Genomic DNA, 18,586 nt, shown 5'->3' with positions numbered 1-18,586 from the left:
TATAGAGAAATATTGTTATTCCCCTACAGATTCTTGACACTGGCAAATTAGTAAATAGTATTTTCTAGTGCTGAGGAAATGGTAAAGAGAAAGATAGTTCACTCTTCTCTAAGGTTAGCAGCAGTACTATGTATTTTTAATGGCTCATTAAGCTTCCTGCAAAAGAAGCAAGACCCTTTCCTTCTATACATATCCTCTGCCATCTGAAAAGATAAAACCACTCATGCAAATCTAGCAATATTTTATTGTTCTTTGAACCCATACTAGTTGCAATGTCTGAAGAATGGGGCATATTCACAGTATTAAGATGCAGCCCTGCACCATTTCAGGATCCCAGGAGTCCAAGCAAAATGATACCTTCTGCAATAGCAAAGAGCAATTACCTGGGAAAGTTTTACTAAGTGGCAGTAAAGTTCTCGCCTAAAAACACTGTTATCATTCTCCCAATAGATGGAGAATACCAAGATTAACCAGAAAAATACATGCCAGAAACAATGGCAGCAACACACACACACACATGGAAGAACTAAAGTTGACCCTGTGTGAAGTTCTTGATTCTGTTCATGTTGTGATCTACTGCACCAGTTAGAAACTGCACCCAGCCTTCCTCTGATGGTGGACATACATGGCTTGTCCTGCAAAAGTGGAGGAAATTCATTAGGAAAGCCTCCTGGGTGTCTTTACACCTATGTATCCAGACAACACACAGGTATTGTGAAGTGCTGCTTTACCACAGCATTAAAACAGGACTGCTATAGCCCAAGTGCTTTGTGCAAGGAAGAACCCACATCTACATCTCTAGTGCCAAACCTTAACTTGTATGTGTGTGTCTTCAGTGGGAACCACTTTTATTCTTACCATCCTGTCCCTACTTTCTTCCCTTTGTGACTAACATCATAATTATTGCAAAATGCCAGCATTTGCTGCCTAGAAATGAGTCACCCTAGGAAGCAGAAAGCTATCAATAGGGGACACACACATATAAAACTAACTCATACTCACCTTGTAATCTCTAAGACTTTCTTTAATACCGAGGCCAACTTAGCAGCCTAGAAATAAACAAAAGGGAAATAACATCAGCCAAACATGGGAAAAAAGAAACTCAGCAGCACTGGAAATGAAAGTAAGGTGCACAGCCAAGAATGAGTAAAACTGCCACAGATCCGATGCAGAAAGAAGTTATCTATCACTGCCATGCAGGGAGTGTCTCCCAACCTACTGCTGGCTGGGACAGACAAAAATAAAGACAGACTGCTTTTAAAAGCATACGTTGAAATGCTTTTTTTCTTTAAAAAGATAAAACCTATTAGAAATTAGTAACTGATATTAAGGTACGAACTTACAAGTGATTGACTGTCATGCAATTGGGTATTAAGCAATACTTTCTTTACACCCAGAAAAATCAAGCCCCTGGCCAAAGGCACAACATCAAAATTAAGAATAAAAAAAATCTCACATATGAGAAGATGCATACCTAATCTATGATACAAGGGAGACCTGGAAGTCATCTAATACAGCCTCCTACTCAAAACAAGGCCTACCTCAAAGTTCAGTCAGGTTGTTCAGGGCCTTGCCCAGTCAAGTTCCGAGTATTGCCAGAGATGGGGATTCCACTGCTGCTCTGAGCAGTTTCTTTCAGTACTTAACCATGCTCACCGTGAGAATTTTTAATATGTATTTTTAATTGACATAACTTTATTTGAGCGAGTCTATATTACCCAAGAAGAAAGCCGACAGCAGTAAGAGGCAGCCTTAGACCTCACTTTCCTGAAGTACTGTCACTGGATGTCTCTATGGTTTACAGTTCAGAACCAAAGCTTAAGTGGCCACCCTCTTCCCTGACAAAGTAAAAATGAGGAATGCGTTTCCATCTGAGGGAAGCTAAGTCTGCAGGAACCAAAGGGGGACTCTTCATCCCTAAAAACTTGTTAATGAGAGTCGCTAACACCCTCTCCCTGACAGTCTGTCATTTCTCCAATTCGGTTTCTTCCCCTTCTGTACAGCCAAGTGAGCAGAGCTGCATGCAGGCTGAAGATACTTACATTAAGCCGCACAGCCAGCTGGTTCATAGGTGGATACATGCTCAGTGCCAGCTCATCAACACTAGAACGGAAGAGGGGAGCAATGGAAAAAAAGTCCTGATAGCACAACTCATGGATCCTGGTCAAAGCTTACACCCACCCTGAACATGTATCAGGAATACCACTGCAATGGTATGAGGAAATGAGGAAACAATGTCAGTCATAACCATGGGATACTTTTCATTGCATTCTCAGACAACTGCATGCCACTCTCACCTCAAGAGTGAGACAGTGAGACAGCAAGACATGGCTACAAATCCACACCAAAGTGCTGCTAACAGGCTTGGGGAAGACTGACTGGGAAGCTGCCCAAGGAAAAGGATCTGGGGTGCTAATTGACAGAGCTAAACATGAGCCAGCTTCTGCCCAGGCAGCCAAGAATTCCAACAGCATCCTGGCCTGTATCAGAAACAGCGTAGTCAGCAGGGCCAGGGAAATAATAATCCCCCTGTACTGTGCACTGGTGGGGCCGCACCTCGAATCCTGCCTTTAGTTCTGGGCCACTCAAGAAAAGAGACACTGAGGTGCTGGAGCAGGTCCAGAGGAGAAGGGCAATAAGGCTGGTGAAGGACTGGAGGACAAGTATGATAAGGAATGGCTGAGGTACCTCAGGGAGATTAGTGTGGAAGGCTCAGGGGAGACCTTATCACTCTCTACAACTACCTGAAAGGAGAAGAGGTGGCTGGTTTCTTCTCCCATGTAACAAGTGATAGGACAAAAGGAAACAGCCTCAAGCTGTGCCAGGGGATTTTTAAACTGGTATTAGGAGAAATTTCTTCACCAAAAGGGTGGTCAGGCATTGGAACAGGCTTCCCAGGACAGTAGTGGAATCACCACCCCTGGAAGTGTTAAAAAACCATGTGGATGAGGCCCTCAGTGACATTGGTTAGTGGTGGCCTTGGCAGTCCTGGGGGAATAGTTGGACTTGATGATCTTAAAGGTCTTTTCCAACCTACTTGATTCTATGCTCCTCTCCTATCTTGCACAGCTCTAAACAGCCTATACCTTAATAGTCTTCCCACCACACCTGCTTCCACCACCATCTCACAGTTTCAGTATCATACAAGGTTTTCCTAATCTGTTCTCTATACCTCAAGGACAGGGACTGCTCTGGAGCAAAAGTGGCAAAAGGGAGAGACCTGCTTACCTTGGACTGATCTCATTAGCAATGTCTGCAAGATCATCCAGCTGAGCAATCTGGTCTGGAGAATCAGCTTTGCCATAAGCCTTCACTACACCCAAGACCCTCTTCAGGCAAGCTTTAGAAGCCTTCATTAATCCCATGCAGGAGCTAAGCAGCTTCCGGTCAGCTTCTGACCAATATGTATCTCTGTTACCTCGAAAGCCCAACTCTTCATCTTCCATGATGTCACTGTATGGGTCTTGCCCTTCCACCAGTGCCTAAGAACACAGATGCACTGAAACCCCAGAGCCTAATAGGAATTCCAGCAATACCCATGCAATACCCAGGAGGAAAATATACTCTAGAAATCACACAACTAATTTATGGAGGAATTTCTCTCCAACCAGAACCTCAGTTACCAGATTCTGTTAATCCTAGCAGGACTCGGTTAAGAAAAACTAATCCCCTGACCCAATTCAACACAGCAAACAGCAAGAATCTGGCAAGTAATGCCATTGTTACATCAACCTGTCCTGCTGGCCCAACATCCCCCTGCAATTCAGGACATAGCTTTATGGAAACCTTATATAAAGTAAAGCAGGCTTGAGTTTAAACACTCATTAAGTTCCCGCTAGATCACAGAACCAATCTAAGTCATATCAGCACAGATTTAAACCAAAGCCTGTATATAAAACAATCCCTGTATTCCATCACTAAACCGTCACTGCAATTCACCACTGCAGGTTTCTCAAAAGCTGAAGGGCACTCTTACATGTTCCATCTCCTCCAGAGCATCTTTGACCACACCTAGACATGCAGCCAGAGTTGACACAACTGCTGCCTGGTTATCTGCAAATGTAAGAGGATGAAAAGTGTGGCACTACACCGATTCAAATCAGTTTGCAACAACATTCATCTCTGTTTGCAATCATTAGGTCTCGAGATTATGGGATCAAACTTTTTGCAGAGCTCAGAGCTGCATTGCTGCAATGCAAAGCATCTGGCCTGATTTCTAAGCATTTCAAACCCAGACAGGTTTTACAGAATGAGTGACCCTTCACTGTAGTAGCTAGAATGTCCCTTGCAAGGGCTATTGATATTCCAAGACAACATGTCCTAGTTCTGTTGTTCTGCATATACAATACTCACCTCGTGGAAGACCAGACACTTGTTCACATGCCTCCCACACACCACCAGTTGATACAAGCTGTTCCTGAGACAAGCTGAAATGAAACAAAGGCCCCCCAAGTTAAACTCAGTAACACCACTCTGCTAGATTATTTACTTTCTGCACCAAAGATGCACACTGGTAGAAACTTTGCTGGAAAGATATCACCAACCAGCTTGTCACTAGTATTTCATGTCTGTGTAAAGCTAAAAGTGCTTGTTTCTACTGGGTTTAATTATCCACTGGAATAAGAAGCAGAGGCCTCTTAGAAAGGCCTCTCAAGGTACTTAGCCATGTATCTTTCAGTATCTATGCAAACCAGAAGTCTGTATTAGAGACTACTGACCTCTGCCTAAGGGCAGTGGGGTGTAATGCACAGAGGAAGCAGTCTATATTGGTCCAGCGACAAGCTTTATAAAGCAACACAATCATTGCGTATGACAGTTCACTCCAAGGGCAAAAACTGCCAGAGTAAATGCTATGCAACACCTTCATGGTAAACCTGTTCTCAGCATCTTTTGTCTCAGACAGGATGAAAACCTATTTTCCATGAAGACAAATGTACCTGACTCAGATCACTGGAACAAGAGGGCACTGTGAGGGCCCTGAAGTGCATTCCACCCTCCCAGGAGTTTAGTTGGCTATATACAAGGCAGAAGTCTCATACTCACATCAAAGGGGTATGAGACTTCTCTTTGATTCTGATCTGGATCTTGACCAATTGATTTGATCTGCCTGCCTTCACCTCAGATCCAACTCATCATAACGGATGTGCTGGGCAATCACTATATGGTATATGATGCTGGTTATTCCCTCTGGAGCTGACCCTGATCCTGACTTGCTGGCCTGACTTTCCAGCTTGACCTCACTGCTAAGGGCTTGTCTTATCATCTGGACTCTCAACTGAACAACATCAGCACCGTTCTGCTCACTCAGGCACTGGAGTACATGGCCTTTACTGATGAGGCCACTGCCTCTTCCTGCTTCATAACAATGCTCTGCTTCTGCGTTCCCCCTTCCCTTAGGAAGCAGTCTGCACTTGCAGCTTCCTAACAAGTATGCTTGTAACTTCCTCTCCTTTTTGTTTCCTCTTGAAAATCACTACCTCTCCAATGGAGCACTGAGAATTGTTTCTGTGAGTTGGATCATTCCTTGCACTACTTCAGTGGTAGCATCTCGTACCATCTTCCGAAGAGTAGTACCTGGTAAAGATTGAGAAAGAGCAAGAAAGTTGCCACAAAGCACCAACAGAAACTGCTAAGATGGACACACAGATTGCTCCATCTGTGCGAATACGCTGTATATATGAAGTTATAAATCAATTTGGACAAGGATCTTAACACTTCATAAATATGAAAACTTTATAAATATGAACACTCAATCAAATATACAACTTCCAACATTATCACTCTTTCACAGATGGAAATCTAAAGGAGTAGGCAGAAAAGTGGTTCACTCAAACATGTTACAACTCTACAGAACAGCTGATAATGGGACTACCTGCTCAAGATAACCTGCTTTCCTGCAGATGCCAGATCTTACATTAGGCACTGAAATACTGGGTTTCTTTATACAGTGGCGAAAGAACCAGCACCCTATATGCTGGTGCCTGCCCTGCTGTCATTATCTCACCTTGGCCTTTGGGGAGCCAGTAGTACACTGTGGCAACTGCAAGAATGGCATTTTGGACATCTTCACTCAGCTTCTGGCAATCCTGAAAACGAACAGGTAAAAGGTTAACTGTGAATAGCCCATGGCTGCACAGAATTTAGAAGGTCTCACAAGCAATCACATTCAGACTGCTTTGAGAAAAGGGAAGCACAGTAATAGCCACCTTGCTTGAGAAACAAATACAGCACAAGAAGAAGATACAGTAAGAGAGCTGTATACATCTTAAGTCACCTCATGATTTGGCAGCAAAACATGTCCTGATGTAGCAGTCACGCATTAAAGAGAAATACCTTAGATCATTATTCTGAACTAGATGACTTCCTTTTCTTCTCATCCCAACACAGGTGTTACAAATGTCTCTGAATTAACAGCAAAAATATAGAATGACAGACTAGTTTGTGTTGGAAGGTACCTTAAAGCTCCTCCAGTTCCAACCCCCTGCCATGGGCAGGGACACCTTCCACTAGAGCAGGTTGCTCCAAGCCCCTGTGTCCAATCTGGCCTTGAACACTGTCAGGGATGGGGCAGCCACAGCTTCTCTGGGCAACCTGTGCCAGGGCCTCACCAACCTCATACTTCTTCCTAATATCTCATCTCAATCTCCCCTCTGTCAATTTAAATACATCCTCCCTTTTCCTGTCCCTACAGGCCCTTGTAAGTAGTCCCTCTCCAGCATTCTTGCAGGCTGCTTTTAGGTATTGGAAAGTTAGATCTAAGGTCTGTACTGTCCAATATCCTGTATCTATTAGCAATCAACTGCAGATATTAAAGAAAAGAATGTAAAATTACTTCTATTCGGTATGTATTCCTAACTTACAGAAATTAGTTTTCTGGAGAATTCTTGAACTTCATTAATACACCCTACAGTGTATAGCCCACACAGACATCCTTTTTTTGTGCTGAACCAAATGAGTTTGGTCAAATGAACTAAGAGATACCCAACACTTGTCATACACACTGCTATTTCACTCTGTGAGAGCTTTCACTCACCTCAGCAGAAATCAGTGGAGGCCTTGAGAATGCCAGACTCAGCTTTGTAGCTTCCTGTGATGTTACTTTGAATGTCTGACCTAGAAAGGATCCAATGGGAACAAAAGAATAGAAGGCAACTTGTGTAAAAGATGAAAGAACAGAGCAGCCAGACAAGCAACACCTCTGATGCTGCTTTGCCCTGCTGTTTGAATATAATTTCTTCCTTCCAAGCAATACACAATACACAAAAATTCCACAGTACATTTGTGCCACGTTTATTCCATGTTTTTTTACTTAGCTGGTAATGATATCTACAACCACATTTTGTGTCCCGGTCCATGACACCTTCACCAAGATGCTGTGAGGCTTTAAATGGGACCAAAGATTTTCAAAAATATAGAATGACAGACTGCTTTGTGTTGGAAAGCACCATAAAACTCATCTAGTTCCAACCTCCTGCCACAGGCAGGGACACCTTCCACTAGAGCAGGTTGCTCCAAACCCCTCTGTAGCTTGTTTTGTACCAACTATTTGATGCTGGTCGCTGCTGTACCAACACCAGCACCTGGCAGTGCAGAGCAAGTGGCACGGCTGTGGCCAGAAACATGCCGGGATCTCTCCCGCAGGACAGACCCGCGCTTCGGCCCGCCCCGGTCTTGACCCAGCCCAGCACCTTCTGAGCGGCCGATCCCGCGCGCGGCCCCACCACCCGTACCTAGCGCGTCCCAGAAGAGCGGCAACTCGAACGGCTCACGGCCCTCGGCAGGTTCGCCCTCTGTAACGGCAGAAATAAACCTCAGTCAGCGAAGAGTCAGCTCAGCTCAGACCCCGCTCGGCCCCAAAACCCACCTCGGACCCGTGCCAGCACCGCCCGTAGCGCTCCGCGCAGGACCAGCAGCGGCTCCCGAGCCTCCATGGCTTCCTGAGGTGCAAGCGGCACACCCCACCCCCGCAGGTCACCGACGCACTGTGCGTCACGTCCTCTTCCGGGTAACGAAAGACATCTACATCGCCTCTTCCGGGGAGGCGGAGCTGTGCAGAGTGAAGGCACCCGAACCCTCGGAAAGTCGCGGTCTGCCGTTCTGCTGGGCTGGGCTGGGCTGGGCTGGGCTGGGCTGGGCTGGGCTGGGCTGGGCTGGGCTGGGCTCGGCTCTGCCACTCCCGGCGGACAGCGCCCCGCGCCCAGCTCCACTACCGGCCACCAGCGGCAGGCGAAGCCAAAAGCGCTCTACAGTCATCACGTAGCTCCGCCCGGCGGGGAGGAGCAGCCACTGCCCCACCCACAAACGCGAGTCCGGCCTCCATTGCACATGCGCGGCAGCCTGAGGCTAGGAGGCAGCGCGGCTTTGCAGTGGAGGCGGTGTTTGCGGCCATGCTGCAGAGTTTAGGCCTGGTGGGCACCATCGCAGAGGAGGACGTGGGGCCTCAGGACCCCGAGTCTGGTGACTCAGAGGATGAGGAGGTGGGGCCGAGCAATATGTCTTGCCTGGGTCAGGGATGGGATGGGCCGGGCCGGGCTGGCTGGTGAGGGGCCCGGTTCGAATTGGATCGCGCTGGGTTGGCCCACGTTGTGTTGAGTCGGGTCGGGTCGGGTCGCTCCGGGGCGGGGCTGGGGTCTGCGCGGTCCGGTTTGACCGTCCTGCGGACGCTGTTCACCGGTATTGTAACAGGATCTGCTCCGGGCGCCGGGTCCCAGGCGGCGCGGGCCCGCAGGCGGGGACTTCAGCGCCGCTTTCGTCTTTGGTGAGGCGGAGGCCGGTGGGGAAGGCCCTTGGGCAGAGACGCTGCGCCACCTCCGCAGCAAGGTGAGGCCTGAGGCTGGGGCCGCAGTGTCAAAGCACAGTGCCCCACGCTTTCCCATGCATCTGTTACAGCTCTTCTTCTGTGATTTTCTGCCTAGAGAGCAGCTACGACACTGGATGAGAAGATTGAGAAAGTGAGACAGGGAAGGAAGTTCCAGGTCAGAGCCTTTTTCTCTCATTACTGAAAAGACTGGCATGGGTTTGGCCTCCTACTGTGTTTCCTCCAGGGACACAGGCTCTGACAGCATCCTGAGCTCATGACCTCAGCTGGTTTTGCAGCCACACCTGATTGGAATGCAGAACTGTTAATGCCTAAAGTTATGCAAAACCATGGATCTATGAATGGCTGATAATAGCAACAAACCAAAGCTCACAAAGGATTGATGTTTCTTTTTTGTCCTTTATTTTTAAAAACCTTGTTTTTTAATCTCTTCTTAGGAAAGAGAGGCTGAACAAGCAAAAGTGAGAAATGAAGATGTGGACACTGAGGATAATCAAATAAAAAAGAGGGAGTGTGAGGATTTCATTAGGGATGAAAAAGAAGATGTGGAGTCTCAGTGTTCATTGGATGATGAAGCTATCTTCACAAAAGCAGGTATTAGCAGTACATAGGGAGATGGTTGAGGGGCAAGAATCTGGCAGACTCCTGTCTCACTAGAGAAAAGTCTGAAGTTAAACTTTCCTGGGAGTGAGCAAGAACTTGTTGTCTTCCTTCTGTGATATTGCTTCTGATTTTGTTCGAGCATTTTACTCTATTGCCTGCCTTTACTTGTTTCTGAGGCTCCTCCCTCAATAACTCATTCAGACAAAAAAAAAAGAGATTATAGTCATTGCCTTATCTTGGTATGTGTTTAGCTGTGCTTGTCAATTGCTATCATGTCTCTCTTTCTCTGCAGATACAGTCAAAGTGAAGGAACGGAGGAGATCAAAAAAGGGAGAAATAGTAAGTGCTAAACAGAGTGACACTAGGTCATTCTCCAGTGTTTCTTGTGGAGGAATTTGGTTAACAAAGTGAATAAAAAAAAGCCAGCCCAGAGCCCATTGGTAACATGTTGTGGTGGTTGTGCTGCTGTTTCTAGGAAGCAGGGAGCTTTTTTGAAGATGCATCTCAATATGATGATAACTTGTCATTCCAGGACATGAATCTTTCACGACCTTTGCTAAAGGTATTTACCTAGTTTAGTTATTACAAGTTATTCTGAAGAGTGTTGTACACCAATCAGAATTGTCAAATTTCTCTTCTCTTTGCAGCCTCCCTGAAAAGGAAAGTTTGTGGGAGCTAGTGTGATAGCCCTTTAGGAGTTATTATTCCCAAACAAAGGAAACCACTCTTTGCAGAGTGTTGACCCTGTCTTGAGTAAGACTTGTCACAAAATCACAGAATGGCCAAGGTTGGAAGGGACCTCTGGAGGTCATCTTATCCAGCCCCCTGCTCAGAGCCACATAGAGCTGGTTGGCCAGGACCATGTCTAGATGATGGCTTTTGGGTATCTGTAAGGATGGAGACTGCAGCCTGTCAGGGCAACCTGTGCCAGCATTCAGTCCCCCTTACAGTGAAAAAGCATTTCCAGTTTGTGCCCACTGCCTCTGGTCCAGTCACAGGGCACCACTGAAAAGAGCCTGGCTTTGTCCTCTTTTCACCAACACTTCAGTTGTTTATATATACATGGATAAGATTCTCCTCATGTCTTCTCCAGGCTGAAGAGTCGTGGCTCTCACAGCATTTCCTCGTACTTGAGGTCCTCCAGTCCCTTTATACTGTTTGTGTCCTTTTTCTGGACTCTCCAGTATGTCCATGTCTCTTGTACTGATGAGCCCAGCACTGGGCACAGTACTCCAGGTGTGATTGTACTAGAGGCAGAGTTTAATTGCTCTTTGTCCTTTGTAGGCAATCACAGTTCTTGGCTTCAAGCAACCAACTCCAATTCAGAAGGCTTGTATCCCAGTGGGTCTTCTGGGGAAGGATATTTGTGCCTGTGCTGCCACTGGGACAGGTAGGGGGTAGAGCAGGGCATGGGAAACATCGGAAGTTAGATATTCACATTAATTGGTAATTCTCACTCTTTAGGTAAAACAGCTGCCTTCATTTTACCTGTCCTGGAACGCCTGATTTATAAGCCTCGCCAGGCTCCAGTAACAAGGGTGTTGGTTCTTGTGCCAACACGAGAACTGGGTATTCAGGTGCACTCTGTCACAAAACAGCTGGCACAGTTCAGCAGCGTCACAACTTGCCTTGCTGTAGGTGAGTGTTAAATTGGTTGGGTGAACTGTACAGCTCACTGTAAACTGCTGCACTGTTGTGAAACTGGAGACTGTATGGTTATTGCAGGTATGCTTCTAGTGGGTGTGCTCTGGTTTAAAATCTTATTTCTAATACTGTGTCACACTTTGTATTTGTTGGTTTCTGAGAAAGAAAAGATAGAGTCACTTCTTATTGTGAATGTGGTTTTAATCCGAATTGTTTCCCATTCCTCAGGCAATTTGCATCTGTGCATCCTGCTGAGGTAGTCAGTAGTCCATGTTCGCTCTGTTTCAGGTGGCCTAGATGTGAAAACTCAGGAAGCAGCTCTGCGCTCTGGGCCAGACATTCTTATCGCCACTCCTGGGCGACTGATTGATCATCTCCACAACTGCCCTTCTTTTCATCTGAGCAGTGTTGAGGTGCTGATTTTGGATGAAGCGGACAGGTAAGCTAAGCAGGTCAGCTGTGAAAAATGAGATGGTAGTTTCCTGCTTTCCATTTCCCAGGCTATAGGGCAGTCTTTGTTGCCCTGCCTTAAATAATGTTTCTTAGCCAGAATCGAATGAAGCTGCCTTACATTGCTGTTTTTCCTCCTGTGTAGAATGCTGGATGAATACTTTGAGGAACAGATGAAGGAAATAATCAGGTTGTGCTCCAACCACCGTCAGACAATGCTTTTCTCTGCCACAATGACAGAGGAGGTAAGATAGGCTGCTGAGAGACTTATTGTGGCAGAAAGTTGAATACAGCTTTATGTAATCTTTTACCAGAGATTATGTGAACGTTTTTCTCTTAATCTGTTTCGGTAGGTGAAAGATTTGGCTTCTGTTTCCCTGAAAAATCCCATTCGAATTTTTGTGAACAGCAACACGGATGTTGCCCCTTTCCTACGGCAGGAATTTATCCGGATCAGACCCAACCGAGAGGGGGATCGTGAGGCCATTGTATCAGGTTAGTTATGAGCAAAGAAAAGCTGGAATCAGCAGGTGACTGTGAGGCAGGCTCCTGAGAAGACTTTCTTTCAGCTCTTCTGACTCGAACCTTCCCAGATCATGTGATGCTTTTCACCCAGACCAAGAAGCAAGCTCACCGTATGCACATCCTACTGGGGCTGATGGGTCTGCGGGTTGGTGAGCTTCATGGGAACCTCTCTCAGGCACAACGCTTGGAAGCGCTCAGGTATTAGCAGGCTTAGTTGGCAGTCACGGGCAAAAGAGAAGTTAGGAGGTAGAATACTTGGGGTAGAAATGGATGGCTGTATTAATTGCTAATGCATTTGCTATCTCTGCTCAGGCGCTTTAAGGATGAGCAGATCGATATTTTGGTAGCTACAGATGTGGCTGCACGTGGACTTGATATTGAAGGTGTTAAAACAGTGAGTATTTGCAATGTTGAGATCTTTTATGACTCCTTTAATGTTGCTTCCCTACTAACAGTTTTCCTGCTATAGGTAATCAATTTTACCATGCCAAACACCATTAAGCACTATGTTCATCGAGTGGGTCGGACAGCAAGAGCAGGCAGGGCTGGTCGTTCAGTTTCACTTGTGGGTGAGGAAGAGCGCAAGATGCTGAAAGATATCGTGAAGACTGCCAAAACAGCAGTGAAAGCCAGAATTCTCCCTCAAGGTACACACTTCACTAAGGTAAAAAGCAAGAGAGCAGTACACAAGGAATATTGTGGTACAGAGGGACACAGAGATGTACTGAAAAATACGACAGACTTACATGAGCTGCTTCTAGTGTTCATGCTGTATTGTTCTCAGATGTCATACTAAAATTTCGAGAGAAGATTGAGAATCTAGAGAAAGATGTTTATGCAGTTCTGTGCTTGGAGCGTGAGGAACGTGAGATGCAGCAGTCAGAGGCCCAGGTAAGCTTTATTTTAGGAATTACTTCTTTTTACCTTCTTTTCTTTAGGATCTGGAGTAGCTGTAGTACATAAGGGAGTTACCGTAATGTACTCAACCTGCCTACTTTAGAAAAGAAAGATCTTTTTTATTCACCATGAGCTCACTTTTTGCCTGAATTATCTCAGATCAATAAGGCAAAGAAGCAGTTGGAGACAGGAAGGCAAGAGACTGTGGGTGAGGGTTTGGAGCGGAGTTGGTTTCAGACTCGTGAGGAGAGGAAGAAAGAGAAATGTGAGTCATTGACACTGCTGCCATTTAAAATTCCATAGCTACAACTGGACTCTGCTTTGTACTTTTAGAGGTTCTTTATTCTATGTTTTTCTTTAACCTCTCCAGTGGCTAAAGCCCTGCAGGAGTTTGACTTAGCATTACGAGGCAAAAAGAAAAGGAAGAAATTTATGCAGGACAGACAGAAAAAAGTCCAAATGACAGTGAGTATATTTATGGACAAGCAAGAACTTGGGCGGACTGTCCTGGTTTTCCTTGGCAAAACCTCATGTCACTGCAAACTTGCATTTTAACACCTTTCAGCCAGAAGAGAGGTCACAGTTTGAAATCTTGAAATCTCAAATGTATGCTGAGCGGCTGGCAAAAAGGAATCGCCGAGCAAAGCGAGCCAGAGTCTTGCCAGAAGAGGAACCAGCAGCAGTACCAGCAGGTGGATATTTTTGGTTTACAGCTGACTTACTTTGTGTCATGTACTTTGCTACAAACAGATAAACCAAACTAATTTGTTTAGAGGGAGACACTGATCTGTGAAAGAATGGCCACAGGTGCTGGCCAGGGTACATATTTGCTTTTCGTGATGGTTAGGCTAACTGTGTGGTCAAAGCTAATGGGCTCTAGTAAACAAGGTGATGCTGTGGCCATCCCTCTACAGTGAATGTTGTGACTATTGTCTCTGTTAGGCCCCAAAAGGAAGAAAAAAGTGTCTGTGTTTGATGAAGAGCTCACCAACACAAGCAGAAGGGCACTGCAGCAGTACCGAGCTGGGTAATGGCTTACAGTAGTACATAGTCCACACTTTAGTAAGTGGGAATTTTTTTCTTTGCATCTCTGGACTTTCTCAGGGATACTTAGAGGTATATTGGGGGAAAAGGGAGCGTCACAATAGGTACCTGTGCTATTGATGTACTTTTGTGGTTTTTTATCTTACCTCCCCCTCCTCTCTTAAAAAGCCCGTCATATGAAGATCGAAAACGCTTGGGTATGGCCCAGCATAGGAAAGGAGGAAACTTCAAATCCAAGTCCAGGTATAGCTCCTTTTACTTACTTATTCAAGATTTTTTCCCCCTGCTTTCTTTTTCCCCTTCTTGTGATTGTTTAAACATCCTTGGTAAACCATCCTTGGTTGGTTCTGCGGTTTTAATGTAGGTCTGACACTGGGGCAATCGGGGATACTGCCTTAAAAGCTCAGGCATGTGCTGTTAATATGGGAGAGCATTGCCTAGATAAGGAACAGCACTGAGCATTTTCTATCAATTATTCAGAGTCAGGCTGATGCAATGTCATTTCAAGTATCTTCTCTTTCAGGTACAAGAGAAAGTGAGAACTGTTGGCCATTACCAAATGGGTAAATCAGATGTGCCATCTTTGTACTGCAAGGAGACAACTTCAGTAAAATTGAGTAGTAAGGTCTGAAATAGCTTTGGGATGTTTGTTAATACCTGTTGGAAGATCTGGTGTGAAGATGTTTCCAGCAGACCATGCAATAAAGGATTTTTTTCCCCCTAAAACGTTTCCTCTGCTTATAGACTAGCTAGAGCAATTGAGAGCTGGGATGTGTTACATCTTTCTAGCAGACTTCTAGTTCATGAAAGTCAAATTGTCTTTAGGGCAAAGCCTGGAGCACATAGTGCTTTGTTCATGTAGTTCTGTGGTCTCGATTAATTAATCTGACTGAAAAGGATTTCTACAGTTAAGAGCCTATTTCTGAAACAATGGCTTCACGAAACTAAAACAACGTCAAGAGACCACTCTCAGAAGAAAGGATTATCTCCAAAAGGGGAAGAAGGGGCAGGTAGCCATCTCCCTCCTTACTGAAAAGAAAGCAGCTATAAAGTGAAGTCAACAGCCAGAATGCAGGCTGGTTTACATTATTGTTTGTAGTTAATGATAGGTTTGTGGAGCCTGGGTTGCTTTTTTTCACTAGAAACAATGCAGTTCCACCTGTAATGATGAAGCCTAACAGCATCAGAGGTCACCGTTCCTAATTGTTCTGGGTTCAGCTGTAACAGTTATTTTTCTCCTCCTTCAAAGCTAGTGCAGTGCTGTGTTTTCAACTTCAGCCTGAGAACTGTGTTGATACACCAGTGTTTTCAGTTGTTGCCAAGTAATGTTTACGCTGATGAAGAAGTTTCAGTCTCATGCTCTGCCAGTGAGGAGGGGCACAAGAACATGGGAGGAAACAAGAGACAAGACACCTGACCCAAAGTAGCTGAAGGGGTATTCCATACCACAGCATGTCATGCCCAGTATGTGGAAGGCCCAGATCACTGCTTGGGTCAGGCTGGGTATCAGTAGGCAGGTGGTGAACAGCTGCATTCTCTCCCTTGTTATTTCCCTTATCATCATTATTATTAATAGTGATGACAGTTTATGTTATACCTTAGTTACTGGACTGTTCTTAAGCCATGGGAGTTACAGTCTTTCCATTCCCCTCCTCATCCCTCTGGGAGTGGGGGAAGAAGGCTGTGAGTGAGCAAGGGGCAGTGTGGTTCTGAGTTACTGGCTGGGTTTAAACCATGACACTAATACAGCTACCACTGTACTTGTTCCACTGTGAGAATTCAGAACAGTGAAGTGTTAAAACCCTTTCTCTGAATTAGCATTTCCCCCTCCCCTCCATCAGCCTTAATAAATTTATGTGGCTGTTTTAATTCCCAAAAGAAATAGACTTAAGCAGCACAAATCAACTGTTAATGTCCGAGCTGTCACTGCAAACTGAGCTTCTTGCCTCAAACCCCCTCTTCTTCTGGGGTGACCAAAGCACAGCAGTGAATAATAACAGCTTCACTCCTGAAATAGACCAGTGAAGTCTGGGGGTGTCAAACTTTATTAAAAAAGGCAAATTTCACAAGCAGCAAATCTAAAATATACATAGCAAGGTTCTGACAGGCGGTACTGCTCGGTACATTCCCTTAACTGGTCTTCCCGCAGTTTTAAGGTATGTTATAGGGTAGCTTATGGCCTTGGTGGACGCATGCCAGGTGGAGGGGGTCCTGAGAATAAAGCAAAGAGCTGAGTAGTGAAAAAGAAAGAAACAGCAAAGCTAAACCAAAACATTTTCTTTGTCATGCTCAAAGCAGCCTTAGGGGCCCTTTTTTCTGCACTGAGGTATTTACTGACAACTACCACAGCTAGGGAGGCACTAGAGCATGTCACCCTTCAGACATATATGTTACAGCTGCTTCTAGCTTCTAGGCATTTAAGATAACCTCCACTCACCTCTCATTCCTGGTGGTGGTGGTCTCATGCCTGGTGGGGGCATTCCCATAGGAGCACCTCGGCCAGGTGGCATTCCCATTGGTGGGCCCATAGGTGGTCTCATGCCAGGAGGAGGTCCCATCATTCCTTAAAGGCAGAGAAAGAATAAGTATATAAACCCAGCTGAATATTCAAGGCACTAGTTGGATACCAGAAAAATTCTCCATAATGCCAGCTCTTAAGCAGACTTGATAAACATTTTTTTTATCACCAGTTTTGCCACATAACATGAGCTCCTTGCTGGCCCACTCTATAGATTCTTACCTGGAGGAGGTGCTCCTCTGCTCATGGGGGGGGGAGGACCTCCACGCCCTGGTGTGTATTGAGTTGGGGCTCCTGCTATGCTTGCAGTGGCTGCAGCAGCAGCAGCTGCAACTGTTCCACGACCCTGAGGTGTCATCACCTGCAAACAAAACAGAGGTTCACAAAAGAAACAGCACAATATCTGCTTTACATTAATACCGAAAAAATACTCAAAATTCATTATTATTCCTTTATAAATTATGCTACTCCCCTTTTAATGTATTTACTAATGCTAAAACCCTGTAATACAATTCAAGGGATAACACTTGAATTTCATGTGAGAAGCTACCCTTTTCAAGCCTCATCTTCCGTCATACAAAATAGAGTTCCTAGGGGGATCTAATACCAAAAAAAGCCTTGCCAGGTTCAAACTCCCTGGTAACAGAAACTAAAGGTACAGTTCCTCCACCAATTTCCTGCATCATACTTGGTATAAAGGATTAAAAGCCACCCCAGAATATACCAAGTAACAATTTTAATGGTTCATAGCACTTCACCTGTTGAGATGGTCCTCCTACTCCTCTGACAGGGCCAGCTAATCCTGCTGGAGCCTGTGGCATGGGTGCACCAGCTGGTACTCCCCTGCCCGCTGCTCTCCCAACTCCTGGTCCTCCAGCAGCGCCAGCAAGAGGTACCCGGGCAATTCCAGTCTGAAAACGGACCCCCCAAAAGAAACATTATTGACTAAGAAATCCTCAGAGCCTAGAGATGCTCACAGACTTTCTCTGTCCAATTAATGCCCTATCTCTTTGTGGGCTTGGGCATTAATTGGAAAGCTTCCTATAGCCAAAATTTGTTGGACCTGCTCACAATAGCATCTAGAAATGCAGGACAACACTGTAGTAGCATCCTTCTGCAAGGCAGCAAATTTATCAGACATCCCCTCCCTTTCTCATTAGTTCTGTGCTCATTCTCCTTACATCTTTTGGAGGTGGTCCTTCAACTGTCATGGACACTAGGTTTTCTCCTCGCAGCAACACAAGGCCAAGGACTCGTTTCTCTTCCCGCTCCGGCTGCTTAGAATTTTTAGGTCTGGTAAGAGAAAGAAAACATTGCAAGTCAGAGGTAAAATAACAAACAAAACCCAAAGCTACTCTTTGAGTTTGCAATGGAATATGTAAGTAGGCTACTGCCGAGAGCAAAACCTACTGTAAACCCATTTTTATATGCCTCAGACTAAGTACATAGACGAGTCTAAACACAAGATGTGCATCATCTCGATTTTGTTCCCCATGATGCTCAACTGTTCAGTGACCTGGCATGATGTAAAGGTATAATTCGGTTATTAAGAAATAATTCAAAGTGCCCCTTGAGCCTCAGTGGTTTGGGGATTTGACAAACGAGGCCAAAACCACGACTGCAGGTGCAGAAGTGGGCAGCAGACGCCGGCCCGCTGCTGTCCCGCTCGCCAAAGGCAGCCGGTACTGAGAGCCGCGCCGCTCACTTGATCTTGCGGAATTCGTCGCAGTCGCAGAGGATGAGGTTCATGTGCTTGTCGAAGGCCTTGAAGGTGCCGATGAAGACGCGCCCGTCCTGCAGGATGCACCGCATGCGGTAGTCGATGTGCTGCAGCATCTTGCTGCTCTTCCCCACCGTCTGCAAGACACCGCGGTTACACCGGGCGCCGGCGCTGCGCGGCGCGTGCCGCCCGCCGGCGCGCACCTCACCATGGCTGCGATCCCCACGCTCCCGCCGCCGATCGTGCCCGAGGGGTCGCCCGCTCCGCCGGAAGCTCCTGCGCGCAGCCGCTTCCGTCCGTCCGTCCGTCCGCCCGCCCGCACGAGGCAGCTCGCCCGCCCCTTCCGGCGCGTATCTGACGTACTTCC

At 46.0% G+C, this 18,586-nt stretch overlaps 3 protein-coding genes across 5 annotated transcripts; 1 reads left to right on the top strand and 2 right to left on the bottom strand.

Annotated features, from left to right (window-relative positions):
• Nucleotides 1–226: 226 nt before the first annotated feature.
• CCNDBP1 (cyclin D1 binding protein 1) lies at nt 227–8,099 on the bottom strand. Of its 2 annotated transcripts, XM_005140693.3 has the most exons (11): nt 7,865–8,096; nt 7,731–7,790; nt 7,034–7,113; nt 6,005–6,086; nt 5,478–5,574; nt 4,354–4,427; nt 3,977–4,053; nt 3,229–3,482; nt 2,043–2,103; nt 1,003–1,049; nt 227–635 (listed from the first exon to the last, which is right to left on the bottom strand). In XM_005140693.3, the coding sequence occupies exons 1-11, from the start codon at nt 7,929–7,931 to the stop codon at nt 527–529; spliced, it is 1,008 nt and encodes a 335-aa protein (XP_005140750.1). In that variant the 5' UTR covers nt 7,932–8,096; the 3' UTR covers nt 227–526. The 2 variants fall into 2 exon arrangements, with proteins under 2 accessions (XP_005140750.1, XP_030910390.1); XM_031054530.2 differs by lacking the exons at nt 227–635; nt 1,003–1,049 and having other exon boundaries at nt 2,072–2,205; nt 7,865–8,099.
• Nucleotides 8,100–8,176: 77 nt separating this feature from the next.
• DDX27 (DEAD-box helicase 27) lies at nt 8,177–14,707 on the top strand. 2 transcript variants are annotated; one of them, XM_031054527.2, is made up of 21 exons: nt 8,177–8,477; nt 8,686–8,820; nt 8,916–8,975; nt 9,256–9,412; nt 9,714–9,760; nt 9,897–9,983; nt 10,706–10,811; nt 10,886–11,059; nt 11,354–11,504; nt 11,661–11,760; nt 11,869–12,010; nt 12,085–12,238; nt 12,353–12,434; nt 12,510–12,687; nt 12,825–12,931; nt 13,097–13,202; nt 13,308–13,402; nt 13,503–13,629; nt 13,880–13,964; nt 14,150–14,224; nt 14,490–14,707. In XM_031054527.2, exons 1-21 carry the CDS (start codon nt 8,388–8,390, stop codon nt 14,518–14,520), a joined length of 2,289 nt encoding a protein of 762 aa, XP_030910387.2. In that variant the 5' UTR covers nt 8,177–8,387; the 3' UTR covers nt 14,521–14,707. The 2 variants fall into 2 exon arrangements, with proteins under 2 accessions (XP_030910387.2, XP_005140751.2); XM_005140694.3 differs by having other exon boundaries at nt 8,179–8,477; nt 14,505–14,707.
• Nucleotides 14,708–15,995: 1,288 nt separating this feature from the next.
• LOC101880393 (small nuclear ribonucleoprotein-associated protein B') lies at nt 15,996–18,585 on the bottom strand. The gene is made up of 7 exons (XM_005140695.2): nt 18,428–18,585; nt 18,205–18,356; nt 17,681–17,792; nt 17,258–17,410; nt 16,722–16,860; nt 16,419–16,544; nt 15,996–16,192 (listed from the first exon to the last, which is right to left on the bottom strand). The coding sequence occupies exons 1-7, from the start codon at nt 18,428–18,430 to the stop codon at nt 16,155–16,157; spliced, it is 723 nt and encodes a 240-aa protein (XP_005140752.1). The 5' UTR covers nt 18,431–18,585; the 3' UTR covers nt 15,996–16,154.
• Nucleotide 18,586: the final 1 nt, after the last annotated feature.

Source organism: Melopsittacus undulatus, chromosome 10 (genome assembly GCF_012275295.1).
Source record: "Melopsittacus undulatus isolate bMelUnd1 chromosome 10, bMelUnd1.mat.Z, whole genome shotgun sequence".
NCBI classification, from domain to species: domain Eukaryota; kingdom Metazoa; phylum Chordata; class Aves; order Psittaciformes; family Psittaculidae; genus Melopsittacus; species Melopsittacus undulatus.
Note: the sequence above shows the minus strand (reverse complement) of the source record. Positions and strands in the feature narration are given on the sequence as shown.